This window comes from Pomacea canaliculata, linkage group LG8 (assembly GCF_003073045.1).
Source record: "Pomacea canaliculata isolate SZHN2017 linkage group LG8, ASM307304v1, whole genome shotgun sequence".
Lineage (NCBI taxonomy): Eukaryota > Metazoa > Mollusca > Gastropoda > Architaenioglossa > Ampullariidae > Pomacea > Pomacea canaliculata.
The window spans coordinates 4,185,702-4,206,075 of record NC_037597.1 but is presented as its reverse complement, the minus strand read 5'-3'; the positions used below and the strand labels follow the sequence as shown (position 1 = coordinate 4,206,075).

Below are 20,374 nucleotides of genomic sequence, written 5' to 3'. Positions count from 1 at the left end.
CAAACCACGAGGAAAATTACAGAAAAGTTGAAGACCCTGCAGAATATGTTTTCTTTATTAGAACGGTGTACTCTTGGAAATGCCTACCTTTTCCAGCTTCACAGGTTCAATAGGCTGGTATCGGAAACCATCGTGTGTAACACCTTGGTCTCTTCGGCTGAAACGAGCTTCAGCAAGCGCTTCCTGGGCAAAGAAAACAAAAACTTCATTTTAAAAACTACAAATTAAATATCGAGTCAACGGATTTCTAGAAATAACTGAAACAGCTTTTAATGTAAAAAAAAACCTCATGCACAGAATGAGGTATACAACACAAAAGTCTAGCCTGTACATGGATAAGTGGATATAAAGTCTCAGCCAATGGGACAGCTATGACCATATGCTAATTAGGCGTATCTTTATACAATGTTTTATCTTTCTGCGCATGGTGAGTTTGTAGACATGTATCTCGAGATCAAAAGGGAAGCAGTCACTAAGATTTGAGGACACAATATCTTGCACTGAGCTTTTCTCAATCCATAAAAAAATTGACATCACTGTCCCTTAAGCTTTTTTCAAAAGAAATAAAAAGCATTTTTATGTAAGACTTTTCTTTTTTAAGCCCACCATATTTTCTCTATCAAATGTCACGGAATTTGGTGCAAACCTCATCCACATTTTTGTATGTCATCACCAGATGGGGTGTATCCGAAAGTGTAAGGCTTTCTTGAATTCCTATTCTCTTCAGGGTAATTGGGTGCAAAATCTGCAATAATACAGGTAAAAATTATAATTAATGGTTTGAAAAAAATGTCGCACACAATTTTGAGTTGCTGGCATTCTATAAATAAATTTTACATTATCTTTCTCACACAAAACCAGATTTATAAATGCTGGTAAACTTTCTTTTGAAGATTTTTCTCAGCAAAAAGTTTGTATCATGAATTTCGTGAATGTGGGGATTCACACTTTTAAAGGTTAAGAAAGTCCAGTGACAGAAGATTGCGTTAATGTTTGGCTTTATAAGAGCCACAGTGCATTCATTTCTCATTAACTGAGAGCTGGAGAAAAAGACTACATCATATAATACTACAAAAAAATTAGAAGGGTTCTAAATACGGAATACTAAGGTTAATAATTAATAACTCAGTAACAAAAAGCACTAGCAAAAAAGTATATGGTATTTTACAAACGACAGCTAATTAGTAAACAGACCTGGCAAGAAAATATTTGTTACTGTAATTTTTATTATAAATTGATACTATAATTTTATAAGATAGTCAAATATTAGAATTAAACACAAAGAAACAAATCACTAATAGTAAATTTTAGTAGAACCCATTCAAAATTTATAGTAACTGGCCTTTTGATTATTATCAACTGTTTCATATTGAGTACACTATCTTACCAAACCTTAACTGTGTAACAACAGTTCTGGGTTTTCCTAACCATGATTAGCGTTGTCTCAGTTTGACGATGCCAACTTTCTTTACCATGGTTAAAGTCCAAAACAAAAACAAATTAAAAACAAAAAATAACTATCGATTTCACTGTGATTCCGATGGTCAGGCAGAAAATACACGCGCTTTTCTTGCTAAGTTGAACTCACGTCTATGTAATCAAGAGTTTGTCTAGAGGTCTCTGACCCTTCTTTTTCCCTGCCCTTTCTCTTGCTTCAGACACGTATACACGACGACCTCGTGAACCTCTCCTTCGGCAGCAGACGACAGATGTTTTTGTCTTTTCCATATATATGAGAAGGTCAGTACTTCAGGAAAGGGGATGGAGGTAACACCAGATTGTTCCTCCTGCCACGACACAGTGACCAGACCGCACAGGCAATCACTGCGTTGTATCCGGAGTACACCGGAAACCGTCTTCAAGACGGTTTTTATAATAAAAGCGGTGGCGCCAACCGGCGTCTTCCAGCTCCCAGACCCAGTCCTCCGCTTTTGTGACGCGGTGTCCACTGCTGCTATCGGCGTCTCCTCCGAAACGAACAGACAAGAGAGGAGTAACACTACAACAGCCGTGAACAAGCCGAGCGAGTGACAGCCGCTTTCAAGACAGCGGGAGAATGATCGAGTGTCGTATTAATTTGGCATCATCTAAGTATGATCAAGCACACATCTGGACAAACCTTGGACCGTAGCAATAAAGCAAATATATCCGTACCTCCCGGTTTGCTTTACCTGCACTCATTACTTGCAATTCTGCCAAGCCGTTTGTAGCCATAGGTAAGGACATGGACAAGGGCTTCTAGAGCACAAGCAGCACCTCGAGGTTTGCGCTTGTTTCCAATTACTCCTGTAATAACCCAACAACGCTTTGGGTTCAAAGCTTACCCTGCGATAATGTTATCTTATGCTTTGTTACTATGGCCCCTAGAACGTTTGGGCCAAGATGCGCCGGGGTACCAGATGACCCGACAGACACTATATTGAGATTCCCGTTAACAACATGCAAATAAAACAAGTCGGAAACTAAAAACAATATTCTGTTTGCGACTTCCGGAGAAGAAATCAATAAGGAACGTCTGGGGAAGTGGGGAGAAGAAAATAATCAAACCAAAAGACACCTGACATTTGCGTTTAAATGTTTTAAGATTCATGTTTCACCGTGACTTAATATTAAAGTATATTTTGTCAGAATTTCAGGCATTGTTTTTCAGCTCCGATTACGCATAAGCCCTCCGAGACGAAAAGAAAGATCATTTTTACTTTTTTCAAAAAAAAATTGTTTCAGTGGATGTTGTTGGTTGCCTGCGTGGGTGCTTTCTCCCCGATGCAGTGTGAGGTCAATGCGAAAGTATCGACGTCAATGGTGCCCTGCACTGATGAAAATCTCCAATTACATACAGTGAATAGAAGTTTCTGACCGAGAGAAAAATTGTTCCTTCAAATTAAACACTCTGATTGCTTGAGGATGAAAAATAAAAAATTGAATGTCACATAATCGGAATGGCACGGAGTAATAACAGCATCCAAACCTTCATATTACTTTTAATAACACAGGCAAATGAGGAACTAGGTTTGAAAACAAACATACATCCCCATAGCTTCTGATTTCCACACACATTAGACAGGCAAAGTTTAAACAGTTTAACCATTTTTGTTTTTTGAATATTTTTCAGGGGTTAAGGGATGTACTTTTCTGTCTGGGCTGTTTTTTAAATTCTGTTATCTTTTCTGTGTTCTTCGTGGGCTAGTGCGCTGGATCAAGAGAGGCGGCAACTGTGAAACGACTGTGTGTATCCGGTTTCTTTGGTGGAGAACCAGACATGAGAGCCATAAGAGAACTTTAATCAAAGACTACTAATGCATAATGGTGGGGATTTACTGTCATGTGTTTTTATGTATGGCTAATGAAGTCGGTCATTTTTCTTCTTATTTATTTTTTAAATGTTATGATTATTTCTTAAATACAGATTTCTCTGCTGGGGTTTTGATCTAACTGTACATGGCCGCAGAGGCTTAAATGACAGTGACAGACATAATTTTTAACATCTGCAAGCACATCAGATAGTCCCAGTAAATAAACTGAGACTTTATTTTATCTTGTCTTCTTTCTTTCACAGCATTAAAAATGTCAATGATTTGTCACAGGTATTCCACATATGTCCAGTTCACTCTTTATGATAAAAAATTAATAAGAATTTAATTCTGTACAACTTATAGAGATTATGATAAATAAGTGCTATATAAATCATCTTGCAAAAAATGATTCCTGAATGTTTAAACATTTGTAGAGACACATACTAGGATGCTTATAAAAATATGCGAATCTTTATAAGGGAGCCATCAATCACTAGTATTTCTTTAAACTAGTAATAACAAACCAACCTATTTGTGAAAATGACTGAATATGCATAGTCACTGATGTATAGTATGGCATACACCTCCTAAAGTTATTTTGGCTAGACTATGTAAATGTAGCTTGTGTTCCATCCAAAGGCATGCATACCCTGAAGACTGCATAAGCTCCTTGCCCGAAGACAGTCTAAGGGAGCCAACTGCTACTTTTATAGCAGATTTATCATGAGTCATTTCCCTTGAAATGTGCCACTCTTGGAGATTACTGCTACAAAAGGCCATTCTTGAAAATGGATACACATTGACAGTATTTGTGAATTGCGCATGCTTCGTGACAAATAAAACATACTTTATATTTGGTTTTTTTCATTTGTTACATGCAGGGCTTTGTGATATTGGCAGGACAGTCGATTCTTTAAGTCTAAATAGTAGTAATATAAATAATAATAATAAATGTCAGTTTAAATGATAGTAAACTAAATAAAATAAATAACCACCTTTATGTGGAGGTGACTCACTGCTACTCCTTCAACTAAAGTATTGCTTTTCACAAAAGCTGCAAACTCTTTCTTCAGATCTATAACAAAAAAATATATAATGTACACGTTAGGTTCAATTTACCACATGTTATACCTTTCTATATGTAGAAATGTCAAATATGAAACACTAACAGTTATTTTTAGGAAAGTCTCTATGATTATCACACTCCAGAAACACAATAAGGATTTTTAAATATAAAATCAAGTGTGTGTAGTTAATTTTTCTCTATAAACATATATAAATCTTAATCTTTTATACCTCATGGTTGCATCAGAAAGTTAACTTATGTTGTAAGTCATTAAATGTATCTCTGCTAATTATATATAAGGCATGCAGAAGGTAGAATTTTCTACTATCTTATAAGAAATTGCAAAGAAAAACAACCCACAAAACACTTTTAATCATTGATTACTTCAAGCACTTTCTCACCTTTTGTAATCACAGGGGTCCATTGCTGGCAATCATACTGGCCTATACGGTCTTCAGGATGGATGGAACATGCATCTTTTCCAACCACAAATCTGACTAAAGTCCTGAAAACACAAACTTTGCACTAAGACTATATGTTCAAAACAAAGCATTCTGTCCATTATCCATGACATAGCTACATAATATTAATATTAAGTCTAATATTGCACCAGGTTCTATACCACTCATTGACCACACACACACATGCATGTAAGAGAGATAATCTCTTATATATTTTTGGGGAGGGATGTGTATTTAAGTTTGTTTTTTTTTTAAAGTTCCATGCATCTTTGTATGCTGTAAATAGACTGGCTGGGAATTTCAAACTGTTGGTCCAAATACTACAAAAGATCTCTTAGTAAAGGTGGAAATGGAGAACGTTTGTTTTCTAACTGAAAAGCAATGTGAGATCTCACCACACATGATAGTTTATGCACTCCATAGTTAAGAATGAACTAATAGGGATTAGTGAATTACACTCACAAAGTCAAATTTGTATAAAAAAAACAAAACAATTATAATCAGACAAATTTGTCTTTTGTGTATGCCAACTTATAATAACAACCTATCATTTTCATACTGTCAATAATATGCAGAAAAGCCGATCATTAGGTCAAACCAAGAGATCAAAAGGAACTGGATCAACAGCACTAGAAAAAAAAAATTTAACAACTTGCAATCCCTATAACACCACACTTACTTCTTCTTGCTGATTATGTGATTCATTTTTCCCAATAAATGGCAAATATATGCTTCACTCTTACTTCAAAGACCATTTAGTTTATGTCTGTAAAAATTAGATTTACAGTACCTGTTAGTTCTGTCAACACTTGTCAAGACATCTCTCATCCAGGTGCTCCTAATGGTTGAACGATGCTCCTGATTTTCTCGAGCGGTGAGGACGCAGACACCAAGATGCAAAAGTTCCTTGCTTTCATCTGCTCATTGATATGCAGGATACATGTTATATTTTTTATAAAAGGAGTCTTATTTAAGTTACTAGACACTTCATAAAACCATGTACATTTAATTTGAATGCTATCCTTGCAAATTACATCCCTGGATAACTGATAATCTCATAATAATATGTATTATATGCACTTTTGCACATAAGCCCCACTCCCAAATGTGAGTGAGTGTGAGCAGGGGATGAGGGGAATGATGGCAACAGGTGGAAGAAGGTATTACTGAGATTATACTTCTCATGGACTGGCAGTCCCACAAATTGACAACAGCTAGCGTAGCACACTTTTTCAAAGGAACAAAAGCATGTACCGATCTGTTTTATCAGTCTTATCAGTCTATATGTTAATATGTGTGGGACAATTCCTAAAGATAAAATCCCATTCAAAATAATTTCTTTCACCTCCATTTTGACGTCGGAAAAACAATAGAAAGTACAGCAATGCAAACAGCAAGAATGGTGCAGACGACAAACCATTCCGCCATTTCCGCGCAAAATTGACAGGAAGTAGTCCATTCTTACCTCCCCTGTACTAGCTTGCGATGGAGTCGATCAGCGTCGTTGACACCGCATAGTAACTATTTGTATAATCGTGCTAAAATGGGGAATTCACACTCGCCAAAGAAAATTGTTTGTGAATTTTCTTAACATCACAGGTTTCATCCATTATGTAATTAATATTGGGCATTGAAGTCCTTAATCTCTCATGTAACAAAATTTATTTAACATGAGACCAGAGTAATGGTTCTTTATAATGAGTTACTGTTACAAGTAAAATTAGATCTTTCTGCTTTACTTTGGTCACACATTTTAATATTTTGTTTATTTTTACGCAAATATTCATATAGTTGATCAAAAATGTGCACGCTCATATGCCTCTTCAATCTCGCCACCCACTGAACCAACCCACAATTAATTTACCTCAACCCCCGAAACGACGTGCACAATATAGTGGAAGGCAAATTGTTGATAAGGTGAAAACTACCAAAAAGTTCCCACTTACTGTCTTTATTATCTGAAATTTTTAGTCAAACTAAAGTAACAGTTATCATCATTATCATCAAATCTGAGTGGCCACTACCAACATGTACATATATACAGTATATCCATGAATTTGGTATATTTGTTTTAGTCAGATTTTTATCTCATACGAATTTTCTGTTCCTTTTCCAGAGTGAATCAGCCATGGAAAATGTCAAGATCGGTGACGGAAGTGATGCCAAATCTACGTTGGTGTTGCCTCATGAACTTTCTGAGAAAATATTGGAGTTTCTTTCCCCTTCTGATTTAAGCCGATTCTCTATGTGCTGTATAGAGTATCGAGAACTTGCCAATTCTAACCATTTGTGGTTTGTTGACGATTTTTTTATATTTAATGTTTTGCATGCACGCGCATGTGTGTCTGTGTTATTTTGTTATTTCTTTTAACAGTTTCTTGTTTGAAGTTGAGGAACGTTAGATATAGGTATCTGATTTTACTTTATTCATGAAAACATTTTTGTTATAGATTATATATAGATACTTTCTGTTCATTCTGATTTGCAGGCTTCATCACTGCATGGTCAAAGGATGGCTCAAGTATGGTGTCAGTTCAAATATCCTGCAGGAGGTTCCCCTCTTCAGTAGAGGGACAAATATTTTAGGGAATTCTCCGCTATTTACTTTATTTGGTATGTATGGACAGATTAGCAACTGATAAGACAGAGTAACAAGTCAAGTGTGTCCGAGACAAATACCTAGATATCATATATTAAAAAGAGCTGCCCAAGTGCTGATTGCTATAAATAGCATTATACATGTAGTTCTGCAAAATTCTTTTACAACAAAACTGTATTTATCTGCCAGGCAGGTCTCCCCATCATATAAAAACATATAAATCATACCAGAGAGTTCCAAAGAAAATTTGCTTTGGACATCCAAAAACTTAAAAGAATGTAGAATACATATTTTATCACATGCAACATTTTGTAAAATACTAAAAATACCTTATATTTTATGTATTTGAAACTCTGCGACTAGCCTAGTACTATATATAAATCTTAACCTACTAAAGCAGTTTGATTTCATTCAATAGGATGAAATTATTGTGCACAACCATATGTATACCTGTATATGTATAAAAGAAAATTCGATTTTAATTTAAAAATATGAAAAAGATGAAACCTTTTGGAGATGAAGAGAGTCAAAACTTATGAATGAGAGTTAACCAATAAAATAAAACAATATCAAGTCATGCAGCTTATTATAGCTATAAATGATAAATAAAAAATATATAAATATATAGTTTTATTAGCTTCTTTCTAGTTGTTTTTGCCAGCCTTATAGCTGTAAAATGTTTACAATTTTCTAGTGATGAAAGAATTTCCTGCATCAGCGATAAAGAAACAAAATAAAAAGACTTTCCTTTTACTTTTAGTTCCAGAAAAAACACGTCTTTCGCCCATTTGCCAATGGAAACATATATTTCTGCGAATGACTCACTTAAACAAGAATTGGGCTCGTGGACGATACAATGTGTTGCCGATTCTTCGAGGTCATAACGACAAAGTAACGTGTATGGATTGTCAAGGTAACGCCTGAAAAAAAAAAAAAAAAAAAAAAAAACAAGCTTCTGAAACAAGGGAACTAATCTGATTTACTAAGTCGAGTAATTGTAGGCTGATTTCCCTTGATCTACGTTTTCATTCACAAGGTTTGCGCTACGCTATCACTGTTGCAAAGGTGTTCAAGTGATTTGTGTGTGTGTGATTTACAGTTCATACTGAGCAAATAAAGCATAGCTTTCTTACTTTATTGATTACAAATTTGCCTAACTGTATGCAGGCGTAAATGCATAGGCGCCATGCTGCCCTATCTCGTTTACATATATAGTTAACTCTCACGATAATGATGATGCCAATTATGGCGATAACGGTAACTATGCAGACTATACTATCGTGAGTGGCAGCCAGGATAAGCAGATCAAGGTGTGGGACGTGCAGTCCTGTTGCTGTGTGCGCACCATCCGAGGTCACACCGACACTGTCACTGCCGTCAAGCTCAAGGTTAGTCGTCTCTACAGATCGGTCTTGCGAGAGAAAAAAATGTGGTTGTGTGTGCGTGCGTGCATTCTTGTGTTTATGAGAGAGAGAAAAAAAAAAAGAAAAAGAGAAACTGCGGATATGGTTGGCTGAATCAATTAAAATCATCACACCGTGGCTATACAACAAATAATATTATCGCTGGCAGACGTGTATGTTCGTGAAATTATGATTTTTCTTTTTATAAAAATACAGTTGTTCTTGAAAGCTTTGGTGTTTTGCGATAACAGATCAGTATTGGCAAAGGGAGGAGCTCTTTGGATTGGTGGTTACAGTGGGGTGGATGACTAGCGGAAGAACTTTTTTCTATATAGGATGGCCGGGACACTGGCCTATAGCGAAACCTAGTGCTCACTGCTGTCTTCCGGCTCTTTGTCTCAACTGACTAAAGCAGTGATGGTGACATGACATCACCTGGGGAAAAGTCCTCTCTGTAAGGTTCGACGGCCAGGCCTGATGTATCCCAAGAGGAATCACAGAACCATCGTGTCCATGACTGAGGGCGAGCAAGAACTTAGCTATGGATGTCTGCTGTCAACCATCCCAACGAAGGCAGAGTGATGCTGACTTTGCTATTTGGCCATAGAGTAGGAATCTTCAGGAAATGAACTCACAGGCAACCTCTCAGTCCATGCCTTATCATTAGACAAAAATCTCCACGTGATGTCGTCCTAGCGACTTGCCAGGCAGGAACGATGTCGGGCCCTCACCCTCAAGAGGGTCTATCCCAGCGACTGGTGGCTCTGTAAACCTGAGCAGCAGAGAGGAGTGCTGTTTGCACATCAGCTACAACTAAAACCCTGATGATCGTGCAGTGGAACGCAGAAGGGGCCCAGCAGAAGAAATCATAACTACATGCCTTTCTAAGATACAACAAGATTGATGCATTTAAGAATCCCATCTCACTAAAGCACACATGTTCATTCATCCGAGGCTTTGACATCTTCAGATAAAGCATACCAACCAACCACAAAAATGAAGAATAATCTCGTCAGAAATGACATCCCGCCACTGCTGACAGCTCGAGCCACAAGCGGCAGTCTTGAGTATATCGCCATCAAGATCCTCCTACAAGGAGAAGAAGTCTTTTACACCAACTGCTACTACCGTACCCAGACAAGACTTGATCTTAAAACCATCCAATTTTCAACTGGCTTGTCTTTAACAATCATCAGCCTGCATATGGATGCTGTAATGCAGGCTCAAAAGGAGACGAGATCGAAGATGGGATGATAGACAACAGAGTAGTTCTCGTTAACAAACCAGATGAGAAGCCATTCTATTACTCCAGGGCCTGGCAGAACACATTAACAAGAACACATTGCCTTCGCCTCAGAAGACATCCAGATGAAAACCAGCAGAACAGTCGGCACCCGACTACCATCTAACATCTTGCTTCAGATCGTTGGCATGCCAAAGGCCACAGAAGAATGCAAGCCAATAGCAACCAAGAGTAACACCAGGAAGAGGAAGCAGAAAAATTAGGAGGAGGTAGTAGTAGTAGTAGTGTTATTATTTTTATAACACATTTCACCACACGGATTCGAGCTCAGTGCACTTTACAAGGTACAAGGGGTATTGATCCCGTATGACAGAGAAGGGCATGACAATCAGGCAAACATGCATGAAGAGGAGCATCAAGGAACGCGGAGAGGAGAAGTTGGAGAAAGTAATAGGATCAACCGACTACAGTAGGTATTTCCAAAAAAGGTTTTTACACCAGAAAGTATGCATGTGCAGTGGACATTCCAAATACTAGGTAGCAAATACAACCCTCTACCACGGCATAGGGCTAGACAAGACACTTGGTCCACACATCCAAGAAATAGACGGGACGAAAGGGCGGCTGTCCTCAATGGAGAATAAACTCTCTGAAGTCAAGTAGGAAGCCAGAAGCCCCATTCTCAAACAAGTCTAAACAGGCAATATCCTCCCCATTATAGAATACGGCTCTTTTACCTGGGCTACGGCAGCCAAGAGCAACACAAGCCGGCTGGATAAAGTGCAAAATGAGGGCATGCAGATCACTACAGGTGCAGAAAGACTACACCCATTCACTTGTCCTCCTGGATTAGAGACGAGAAAAGAAGCTCATGATCCAGCATGAGAGGCTACAAAGCTTTCCCTCACATCATATTCACCAACATCAACAAGAGGCCACAATGAACAGACTAAAGAAAGGTCACTTCAAGCATCTATCAAAACAGTTGACAAACAACTACTCTGACTTTGCAAACAACCCAGACGATCGAGACCCCTTCCTGGATGCTGAGCAATGGAGCACCCATCTCCAGGACATCCGCTTTTCTACAAAAGTTTCAGGGATAACCCACAGAAAACACACCAAACTCCCTTCTCCTGTCCCTTTACCCTGGAAATCTGCATCAGAGCTTGAAGACATCAACGTGAACCCACGTCTACACAGATGGGTCCTCTGGTGCTGCCACCCGCAATGGGGGATGTGGAATCTTCATACGCCACCCGGATGAACTCAGCACCTCAAGTTCATTACCTGTTGAATCTCTATCGTCCAGGTACTGAGAGGTGCTCACCGCTCTCCGGGAAACTGTCAAAGTTATCAGCATCAAAGCCCACCACACGTCTCATGTTGTCTTCCTGACTGACACCAGATCCGTCATCCAGAGCTTGCAGCCCCCCATTGAGCAGCTAAAACAAGACACACATCACCTACTGAGCTTTCTTTCTCTCTCTCTCTCTGCACGTGCAGCACATGAAGGTCTGTGTAGTACTGTAGTGGATCCCTGCACACTGCGGCTTTTCAGCTTACGAGGGAGCAGAGAAACTCGCGAAGTCTGACAACCGTCTGGAGTAGTCGCTGATTCAGGTTCCATGCTTGATCGAGCCTGTGGTTGGAAACTCTCCCGTCCACCAAGCAGCTTGTCCAGCAAAAATGTGTACATGTACCTATATTTAACAGCGACCAAAGGAGGTTGGGCCTTTCATTTTCATGTGCATGCTCTAGACACAGTGAACCACTTACGTTCACAGTTTTTCAAGTCACTGGGCTATGGAACTCGCTATCCTTCTGTTTCGTGGTCACGGATCAAGTGACTCTAATGTCATTGCTATTGTTACATGTCAGATGTCACATGTCACTCTACTGACACAGGTCACTGCTGTCACAGGGTCGCAGTATCATCACGGGGTGTGCAGACAGCGCTGTGCGGGTGTTTGACATGGACACAGGCAAGATCATTCAGTCCTTTCAGGGCCACGGCGGCAGTGTGGACCACATCGTCGTCCTCGACAACTTGATCGTCACAGCGGCAACAGACAGGTAAAAACGGCCAGCTGCAGCTTCCTGCCAAAGTCTTGTCGATTGTCTAACCACAATTTCGTGAATGTATCTGCAGTCTGCAGACTGGGGTAGGCCGTACACGCATGTGGGTAAAAACAATGTTTATCATCAGCCTTGCTGTACATACAGCACACTGCTCCATGATGTGCTGGCGCAGCTGAAAGTAAAGACAAGACTAAAGCTTGAGGTCAGAGAAGAGATGCTTAGCTCCCGTCAGAATCCTCAAGAGCAACCGGAATAATCAGTTCAGTTCCTTTTGCAATACAAGAAACAATACGGTGGAACAAAGTGGAGGATGATTTTTTTTTCCATCCTCTTGTCTTGTTCTGTTCTGCCCACCTTCTCTCTCCTCGATCCTCCATCATTTCTCTTTCTCTCTCTCCCTCCTTCCCTCTCATATTATCTTGAAAGTTTTACAAACACATCTCTCACTGAAATGCAAAAAAAGAAGCACGATGCCATAACCTTGTCTATTCTTTATAACCCGGTACGCCCCACACCAGCCGACTGTAAATCTTTCATGAGGAAAAATGTCTGGACGTGTAGATGGAGCAGATAAAGGAACTAGTCCAAAGAGCATAGGAGGATCCAGATAAACATGCACCAGACAGGAAGATTGATAGATGCCATTTGAGACTTCTTCCTTTTTTTTCACTTTCTCATCCCTCTTAGTTATGTTTATTTCGGACTGCAGTGTCTTTCTTACCCATTCCACCACCACCCCAACCCCTGTCGGCTTCGTTCGTCATTCTGCATGTGCTTGTCTGGTGCTTGTTTGTTTTTATAGCATCACTAAATATTCGTATATTTACTTTCTCATAATACTCACTTTCTTTTCCTTTCCTCTTCACCTTTTTTCTCTCGTTGCACTTAATCGTTGTCGTAAAACACCTCAGGTTTTTCACATAACTTGTCATTTCTTTGTTCTTTCACCAGTTTTCTCTGGCTGTTGTGTTATTTGTCCATTTTATGGGGTGTTAGCAGCTTCTTTTTTAGTAGAGTTATAACTTGTCACCTTTGTTGTGCTAAACTGTTAGAAGAGTTTACTCCTAAAGGTAGGGTGTGTGTGTTGAATAATAATTTTATTCAGCTTTTGTAGGCCGCATAGCTTCACATATCAGCCATTACAATCATGTACAGTGCAAGCTGTATAATTGTTTTAACGAACACCAAGTGATATCTTTGATACGGTGACCGTTACATCTCGAACTCTAGGTTCACTCTAGGTTTGTTAGAAACTGATATACTGTGAGGGATTGGTCTTTAAGGACCGTTGTGTTGTTAGAGAAAAGCAGCACACACTCATTAGGTGAGTTACCACAGTACTGTGTCCTTGTCTTTCGTGTTTCTAACTGATACGTGATGATTTTTTTAAACAAAAATTGACTTGTGTGTGTTTTATCAGGACATCCGGCATACTCCAGGCAGTTAATGGTAATACTTAGTGTGTAAGTGTTGTCAGCAGCCGCAGAAAGTAGAGTTTGCAAACATTGCCTGCTTAATCCCACATTGCTGTTGGTCTGATATAGAGGTGACTAACCTTTTCATTTCTCGACATACGCACCTTTAAACATCACCATACACAGAAAGAGGTCACAATCGGTATTTTTTACACAGACTCGTCTAATTAACATATATCTCCAGCTCTCCCGTTGGCTGAGACTTTCACAATATGAATGTATCCATGCTCAGCTGATGTCTCTCTGTTGACTTTCCTTACCTGGTGATGGCGTGCATCTCGAGAACGGAAGGGGATATTCATCCAGATTGGACAAGGAGTCTCTTGCACTAAATTTCTCAAATTATTAGAAAAAAAAAATGTCAACCACTATACCTTTGAGCTGCGTTTATCTTTCGGTCACCTGTCAAAGTGCGGTGCCTTTATGTCCACCTTATTGCACCGTCAAGCACTTTCCTCACTTAATATGTAATAAACCTTGATATTATGGTTTATCATACTTATTAGCTTTACTTAAACATTACTTTTTCATTGTAATTTATGAGCATAATGTGCTACTGCCTCATACATTGTACACCAAATATGGTTTTGTTTGAAAGTCTCTTGAGACACTGCGTGTGGTACACAGAAATATACAACTAAGTGTGAAAACAAGCACAGGTCTCATTAACATCTGTTCTCTGCAGTAGTCTTTAAAATATATAATTAAACACTTGTTTGCACAAGGCAGAGAGAGAATGAATATGTGTGTGTGTGTGTGTTCCCGCACGTCTGTATGTGGACAGTATGGAGGTGAAGGCTTTTGCAGGAGAAAGGTGAGCAGTAAACTTTGTCACTCTTGTGATATACATCTACTGACCTTAACTCGCCACCCTGGGGTTGTATTATCGAGTTCGGCTCGATACGAATTCCAATAAATACATGTTTATCTTTATGATTGTTGTTGTTCAGATCCCTGCGCGTGTGGTCGTTGACAGCGGGCGTGCTTGTACATACTTTGCGGGAACATGACGACGATATAGAGGTGAGAACTGTCCCCTGGAGCCGGTAAGGCGAAGGGACATCACTCAATATTCACTCAAGAGTTACCTCTGTCCTCAATGTGTCATATGGGGCGTGTGCAACATATTGCTGTATTAGTCACATGTAGTTTGTGTTCACTGTTGTTCACATGCGGCTTTTCTGTCCCTTTTGAACATATTTGGTTTCTCTGTGTCCTGTGTTATTCGCAAGTGGTTTGTTTGTGTTCCATGTTGGTCACGTGTGGTGTGTATGTGTCCTGCATTGGTCACATGTCGTTTGTGTTGTGTCTTGCATTGCTCTGCTGGTCACGTGTTGTTTGTCAGTGTCCCCTGCTGCTGTCCTGTACACACGTGGATTGTTGGTGTCCAGTGTCTGGTTGCGTTCGGACGCCATGTGATGTCCGGCTCGTGGGACAACACCTTGGTGCTGTGGAGCGTGGATGAAGGCAAGATGCTGTTGAAACTGCGAGGACATACAGAAGGTAACATATACTTTGAACAATGTGAGCATATATAATGAGGACATGTGGACTTAATGAGCAGTCTGGATTTGCTGATGATGATGCAAGTGATGGTTCCTCTTTTCTCTCTTTCTCTGCTTGTTGTCCTGCACCTCCTTGACGCTGACGATAACGACGACGATGATGATGATGTGACTACAAGTATTCTACTAGCATAACACACAAGTAATTTTAAAAGAAGTGCAGTGGTCTTGTGGTGCTGACGTGTGCATGATGTCGTGGTGCCAGCCGTGGTGGCCGTGCAGTTCGACGAGAAGAAGGCGGTCAGTGGCAGCGCGGACGGCGACGTGCGGGTGTGGAGCCTGATGACGGGGGAGTGCACGCACGTGCTGAGCAGTGGTCAGGCTGACATGGAAGTGGTGAGCACTCGTACTGACCCCCACCTTGTGCCACTCGCACTACTGACATCATTGTGCTGCTGTCGTCAACCTACAGTAAACACAACTACCTGCGAGCAGTACATTTAGCAGCTAGGATAACAACAATTAATACCATCAACACTGCTTTTTTAAATATTCTTCCTCTTCCGGTATCTTCTTCATATTTTTTTCTTCCATCTTGTCCCCTCTCTTTCAAAAAGCATTGTGTGGACTGTATTTACTATAGATTTCCCATTATCTTTAATAATTATAGATATAGATTACTATAGATCTTGAGTTTTTTTTTTGTTATGTTTTTGTTATTTTATTTATTTATTTTTGCTCACGTTCTCAGCCACGAAAGGCCTATTCAATAAAAGAGTTCATTTTCCTTCCCTCGAACCCACCCTCTTTCTCTCTCACACACACACAGAGTTTGTGATCAGGGTCAAGGAGTTAGAAGGAATTGTTGTATCAGCACACTGGGATAGAGACACCATCCTTCAAACTGTGGCTAAGTGCTTATTTTCTTCTCCCCTTCTGTTACAACTATCCTCTCCGGTGGTCGACACATCATCTAAGGCTCATATGTCAAATTTCCTGAGTGGCAAGGTTTTGCCAAACCAGTTTGGACCCAGCATGTTGACCAAAGCTCTAAGCCCCAGAATGTTCGCTCTAAGATTTTTAATTTCCTGTAAGCATTACGCAAAACTCTTCCAAAGTTTGTCAAACGCTCGATCAAGAATGGACTTTATATGTTGGTCTTTCACTCCGAACACTCACTTCTCCTTGTTGAATAACATAGAACAACTTGCATGACCATACATTTTCTTGCGAACATAATTTTAAAACTTTTTGTGTCTATACAACAAAGGCAACTTTCAATACTATGAGTGACTGACGCTGAACACACATGGCGGGGACAAAAAACCGAGTGTGCAACACGATATTCCTCCTTCGTGAATGCGAGCCCTGCAGGGTTTCGTTAAGTCAAGTTTGCCTCGCACTTTCACTCCACACAGTCAGGTGGGTAGGTATTCGCTTGTCGTCACCCTTTATCAGTGCGCGCTACCTCCGCCAGATACGGTGGCCCTGCTGTAGCAGGAACCGCAACTCCGCCCTGACTAACGCGCTTAGCTCCCCTGCCTACCCTCGCTATCTCGCGTGGCGTGGCGTTAACTGACGCTGCGAGGTGCAAATGGCTTCCCTCTAATTTCGCGTGCCGACCTTGTTCCTCCCCACCCGGGACAACGGGACACGACAGCTGCACAATCTCAGCCATGGCAGCAGAGCCTCGACATCACAAACAACACTTTTTTCTCCCTGAAAAAATGAAAATTAAAAATAAAGTCTTGACGGAAAGAAAACGATGGCACAGCCAGCAGTGTGCGCGCGTGTTCATTCCAGTTTCCACACAGCGAAACCACTCCAAAAATTGTCGCAAAATAGTAGCAGTTAAAGGCAGTTTATTAAACTGCCAAAGATTGTCAAAAGTTTGTCAATAAAAGGAATCCAATGATTGGGGATGAACCTGGGACATGACAACCTCGGTGGACATGCAAAGTCCAAACTTGTTGGCTCGTGCGCTGGCAATACACTGGGACTTTAGAGGGCTTTCCAGGTTTGTCTGGTTAAGAACGACTTGTAGAAGACTTTTTTTAGGACATATCCTGATGGCTAGTTTCAAAATTTCCGCAAAAGATGTTTTAATAGTAATGTCGAAGCAGTGATAGAAGAAACTACTGTGCCGCTAAAGCTTTAAATTTTAATGTTAATGGTTTTTTTTTTTCTCTGCTCCTGCTGGAAAAGTTACCATTCTCACCTGCTTTGCTTTGTATGTGGTGTATATGTTTGGTATTCCCATAATGTTACCAGTGTGCTCGAAGTACTGTGGTGTCAAACTATATTCTCATTCTCACCTGGTGTGCTTGCAGTATTGTGTGGTGTACAACAAGGTGGTCATCGCATCAGGTTCCTCAGACAGTGTTGTGAGGATATGGAGCCACGACGGTGAGTTGTCTCTGTACCTTCCTTCACTATCAGAACCTAATGTACAAGCCTCTCTCCATCCTAGTTTAGTATAGTATACATGTAGTTTCATTAGACGACCTTCTGCAGACACCACCACCGCTTAGGTGTTGACATCCATTTTAGCCCTACTGGCAGCTTATCCTACTATTACTATATACTTACTGTGTCAATACACTGTATTACTATAGGAGCATATAATCTTACATTGTAATTAGCTTAGTAGCATTGTGTAATTATCTTACTACTGCCATCCGCCGTCATTGAGGAACCAACGGTTGGCTTGGCACCATCTGTACTACACATCCTTGATCGCCTACTTTCTTTACTAGCATGGATTTCACACAGACATCGGATATTCGATGATACACTCACGAACTTCTGCGTTGATATAAGCCTTTGTAATACTTCGCTGTTAGAAAGCAGACCTGACCGTAGAATTTGTCTTCAGTAGTCTGTTTAATCCGTCAGTCTCTCTTTCTTTTCTCTGTGTGTGCGCGCGCGCGTGCGTGCTACTCTTTTTAATATCGGAGCGAATCTTACATACATGTACTCTCATGCTTGCTTCCCTTGTCGAAATCCAATCAAACTGCGGGGGATCCATCCTCTCCTCCACCTCAGCAGCTGGTCGCTCACCGCCACCTCCTTCCACCTCCGCTCTGACCCCCCCTCCCCACTCCCCGTTCGTTTGAAGCAACTAGTCCAATGAACCTGCTCAACCCGCTGGCGGCTGACACATGGGATAACAGGCGGAGGGCCTGGACCTATTTATTGTGTCAGTTTTGTTATGACGTTCGTGTCAAACCAGCCAGGCGGCGCGGCCATGCTGGCGGCGCACAGCGAGGCATGCTGGGAACTCGCAAATGTCAGGGTCTGCGCATGTGCACATCGCCACAGCCTCGCAGGTCTGGAAGGGTTCACGTGACCGGAGGAGAAGGTTACAAGACAGAATTGGATGAGGGACAAGCAGCAGCTAGACTTGCATCCGACGGCGCAGCACAAATCAATGTCTGTTGTGATTTTTCTTCCTTTTCTTGGAATAAAAGTTTGAATGAGGCAAGCGGTTATGAACTGCAGTCAACTTGGTGCAGAAGTCAGAATCACTGACCCTTCATTTGTGCAGGAGTACTAGTTATTATTATTTTATTTTTTTACAGATATTTACAGTGTTAGTGTGTAATGTTTCTGGAAGCAAGAGCGAATTTTGTGGCTACTCAGTCTCCCGTCCTTCCTTCCCTTTCAACACACACACTACTTGCTTGGGTCTTAAACGAATACTTGCTCGGGTATTGAATGAATACTTGCTCGGGTATTAAATGAATACTTGCTCGGGTATTAAATGAATACTTGCTCGGGTATTGAATGAATACTTGCTCGGGTATTAAATGAATACTTGCTCGGGTATTGCTCGGGTATTAAATGAGTACTTGCTCGTTCACGTTTGAGATTTATTTCCATGTGGTCGGTTGGTTGTTTGCGTTTAGCGTGTAGGCACCTAGCTGAGGGCTGTGTTCAGAGCCCAAGCTGGGTGTTTGCCAACATAAGCGGCTGTAAGTGCGGAACAATTCTTCATCAACAGACCTACCTACCCCTCGGCCGCGTAAGCCTGCAAACTGATTGCGGGACACAGACCGTGACGAGCCTCTTACGAGGGCAAAGGGAGTTTGCCAAGACACCATCCATTGCGGGTTTCTTTTGCAGACCTCAGCACTCACATATACTGTGGTGCCGTTAGGAAAAAGTGAACAAAACTGTCAGGCTGCTTGGTTTTATCACGATTTGATGCTCGTGGTTACGAATGTGAGAAGAAAACTAAAACAATAGTTTATTCCACTTAATCGCTCATAAACGGCTTGTCACCTTTGAAATCTAAGCATGGAAATATTAAAACAAGTTTTTTTATTATTATTAGACCCTCGCTCAATTAATGGCATGTTTAGCACCATCATTCTGAACCAGACAGTATGGGCGAACATTTGGCCAAGTTTGGCAAAACCTTTACATAGCAGTTATATAAAAACTTCGTCACACATGCTCACATTCGTCCGTTTTATCCAGTCGAGATGGGTCGAAACATCCTGCTGACTGGAGGCTGGCAGCAACATCATAGTTTGTGGTAACTGTCAACTACGATGATGGCCGTAAGGCATAGTTATTGTCTGTGTTATTATTATTTTCGTAAAGAGCCATCAGCCTGTCCATAGGACCGGAATATGGCGCTATAAAGTTCACAACAACAACAACAACAACAACAACAACAACAACAACAACAACAGAAGTCAGATAGCATGCAGCTAACGCACACCTGGCGGCAGCCGACAGTGAACATGTCACGTGACAGTAGACACGTGACATGCCATCTCTCCACAGACGATTATCAGGTCTGTGCAGCGTTCACCGTGAGCTGACCTCGCCCTCTGCCCTCTATCACATCGTCGCGTGCAGCGGCTGGCTCGTCGTCCCGGTGATAACAGACGACATCGGAATGCTGGTACGACAGTTGTTTTACATTCAACGAGTCAAAACGAGGGACTGCAGCAGCTGCACATGGTGGATCACTGTGGTACTTATTAAAATGTAGTGTCACAGGATCATTCTTTTTCTTGGAAGTATACCTTATCGTTTGTTTACTCCTTCAGATCTCGTCTCGGGCACGTTGTTCTTTCTCTGCGTGTATAAAGGTAAAGGTGAAAGGTCGTTAAGAAGTGAGGAGTTCCAGACCTCACGTTTCTCGTGGCCAGCTTTAGGTGAAGGTGGTGCCCGTCTCCTCTTCCTCGCTACCTTACCCTTGTAAATATGTTTTAACTGCTGCTCTAGTACATA

At 40.8% G+C, this 20,374-nt stretch overlaps 2 protein-coding genes across 8 annotated transcripts in view; one reads left to right on the top strand and one right to left on the bottom strand.

The window, feature by feature from the left end:
* LOC112570564 (UDP-GalNAc:beta-1,3-N-acetylgalactosaminyltransferase 2-like) overlaps nucleotides 1-6,257 on the bottom strand; it is a 178,891-nt gene extending 172,634 nt beyond the window's left edge. The window contains exons 1-6 of the mRNA XM_025249077.1: nucleotides 6,166-6,257; nucleotides 5,611-5,737; nucleotides 4,761-4,864; nucleotides 4,289-4,368; nucleotides 647-745; nucleotides 88-183 (exon numbers count right to left, since the gene is read on the bottom strand). Of these exons, the coding sequence (XP_025104862.1) occupies nucleotides 88-183; nucleotides 647-745; nucleotides 4,289-4,368; nucleotides 4,761-4,864; nucleotides 5,611-5,648 (417 nt within the window). The 5' untranslated portion in view covers nucleotides 5,649-5,737; nucleotides 6,166-6,257. The remainder of the gene's footprint in view (nucleotides 1-87; nucleotides 184-646; nucleotides 746-4,288; nucleotides 4,369-4,760; nucleotides 4,865-5,610; nucleotides 5,738-6,165) is intronic.
* Nucleotides 6,258-6,292: 35 nt separating this feature from the next.
* Nucleotides 6,293-17,533, top strand: LOC112571272 (F-box/WD repeat-containing protein 7-like; the record flags this gene model as incomplete). 7 transcript variants are annotated; one of them, XM_025250158.1, is given in 10 exon segments in its annotated part: nucleotides 6,293-6,393; nucleotides 6,937-6,992; nucleotides 7,309-7,433; nucleotides 8,180-8,332; nucleotides 8,689-8,807; nucleotides 11,990-12,141; nucleotides 14,573-14,645; nucleotides 15,014-15,125; nucleotides 15,393-15,523; nucleotides 17,458-17,533. In XM_025250158.1, coding segments are annotated over 10 exon segments (1,027 nt in total), but the record flags the coding sequence as incomplete, so codon positions are not given.
* Nucleotides 17,534-20,374: the final 2,841 nt, after the last annotated feature.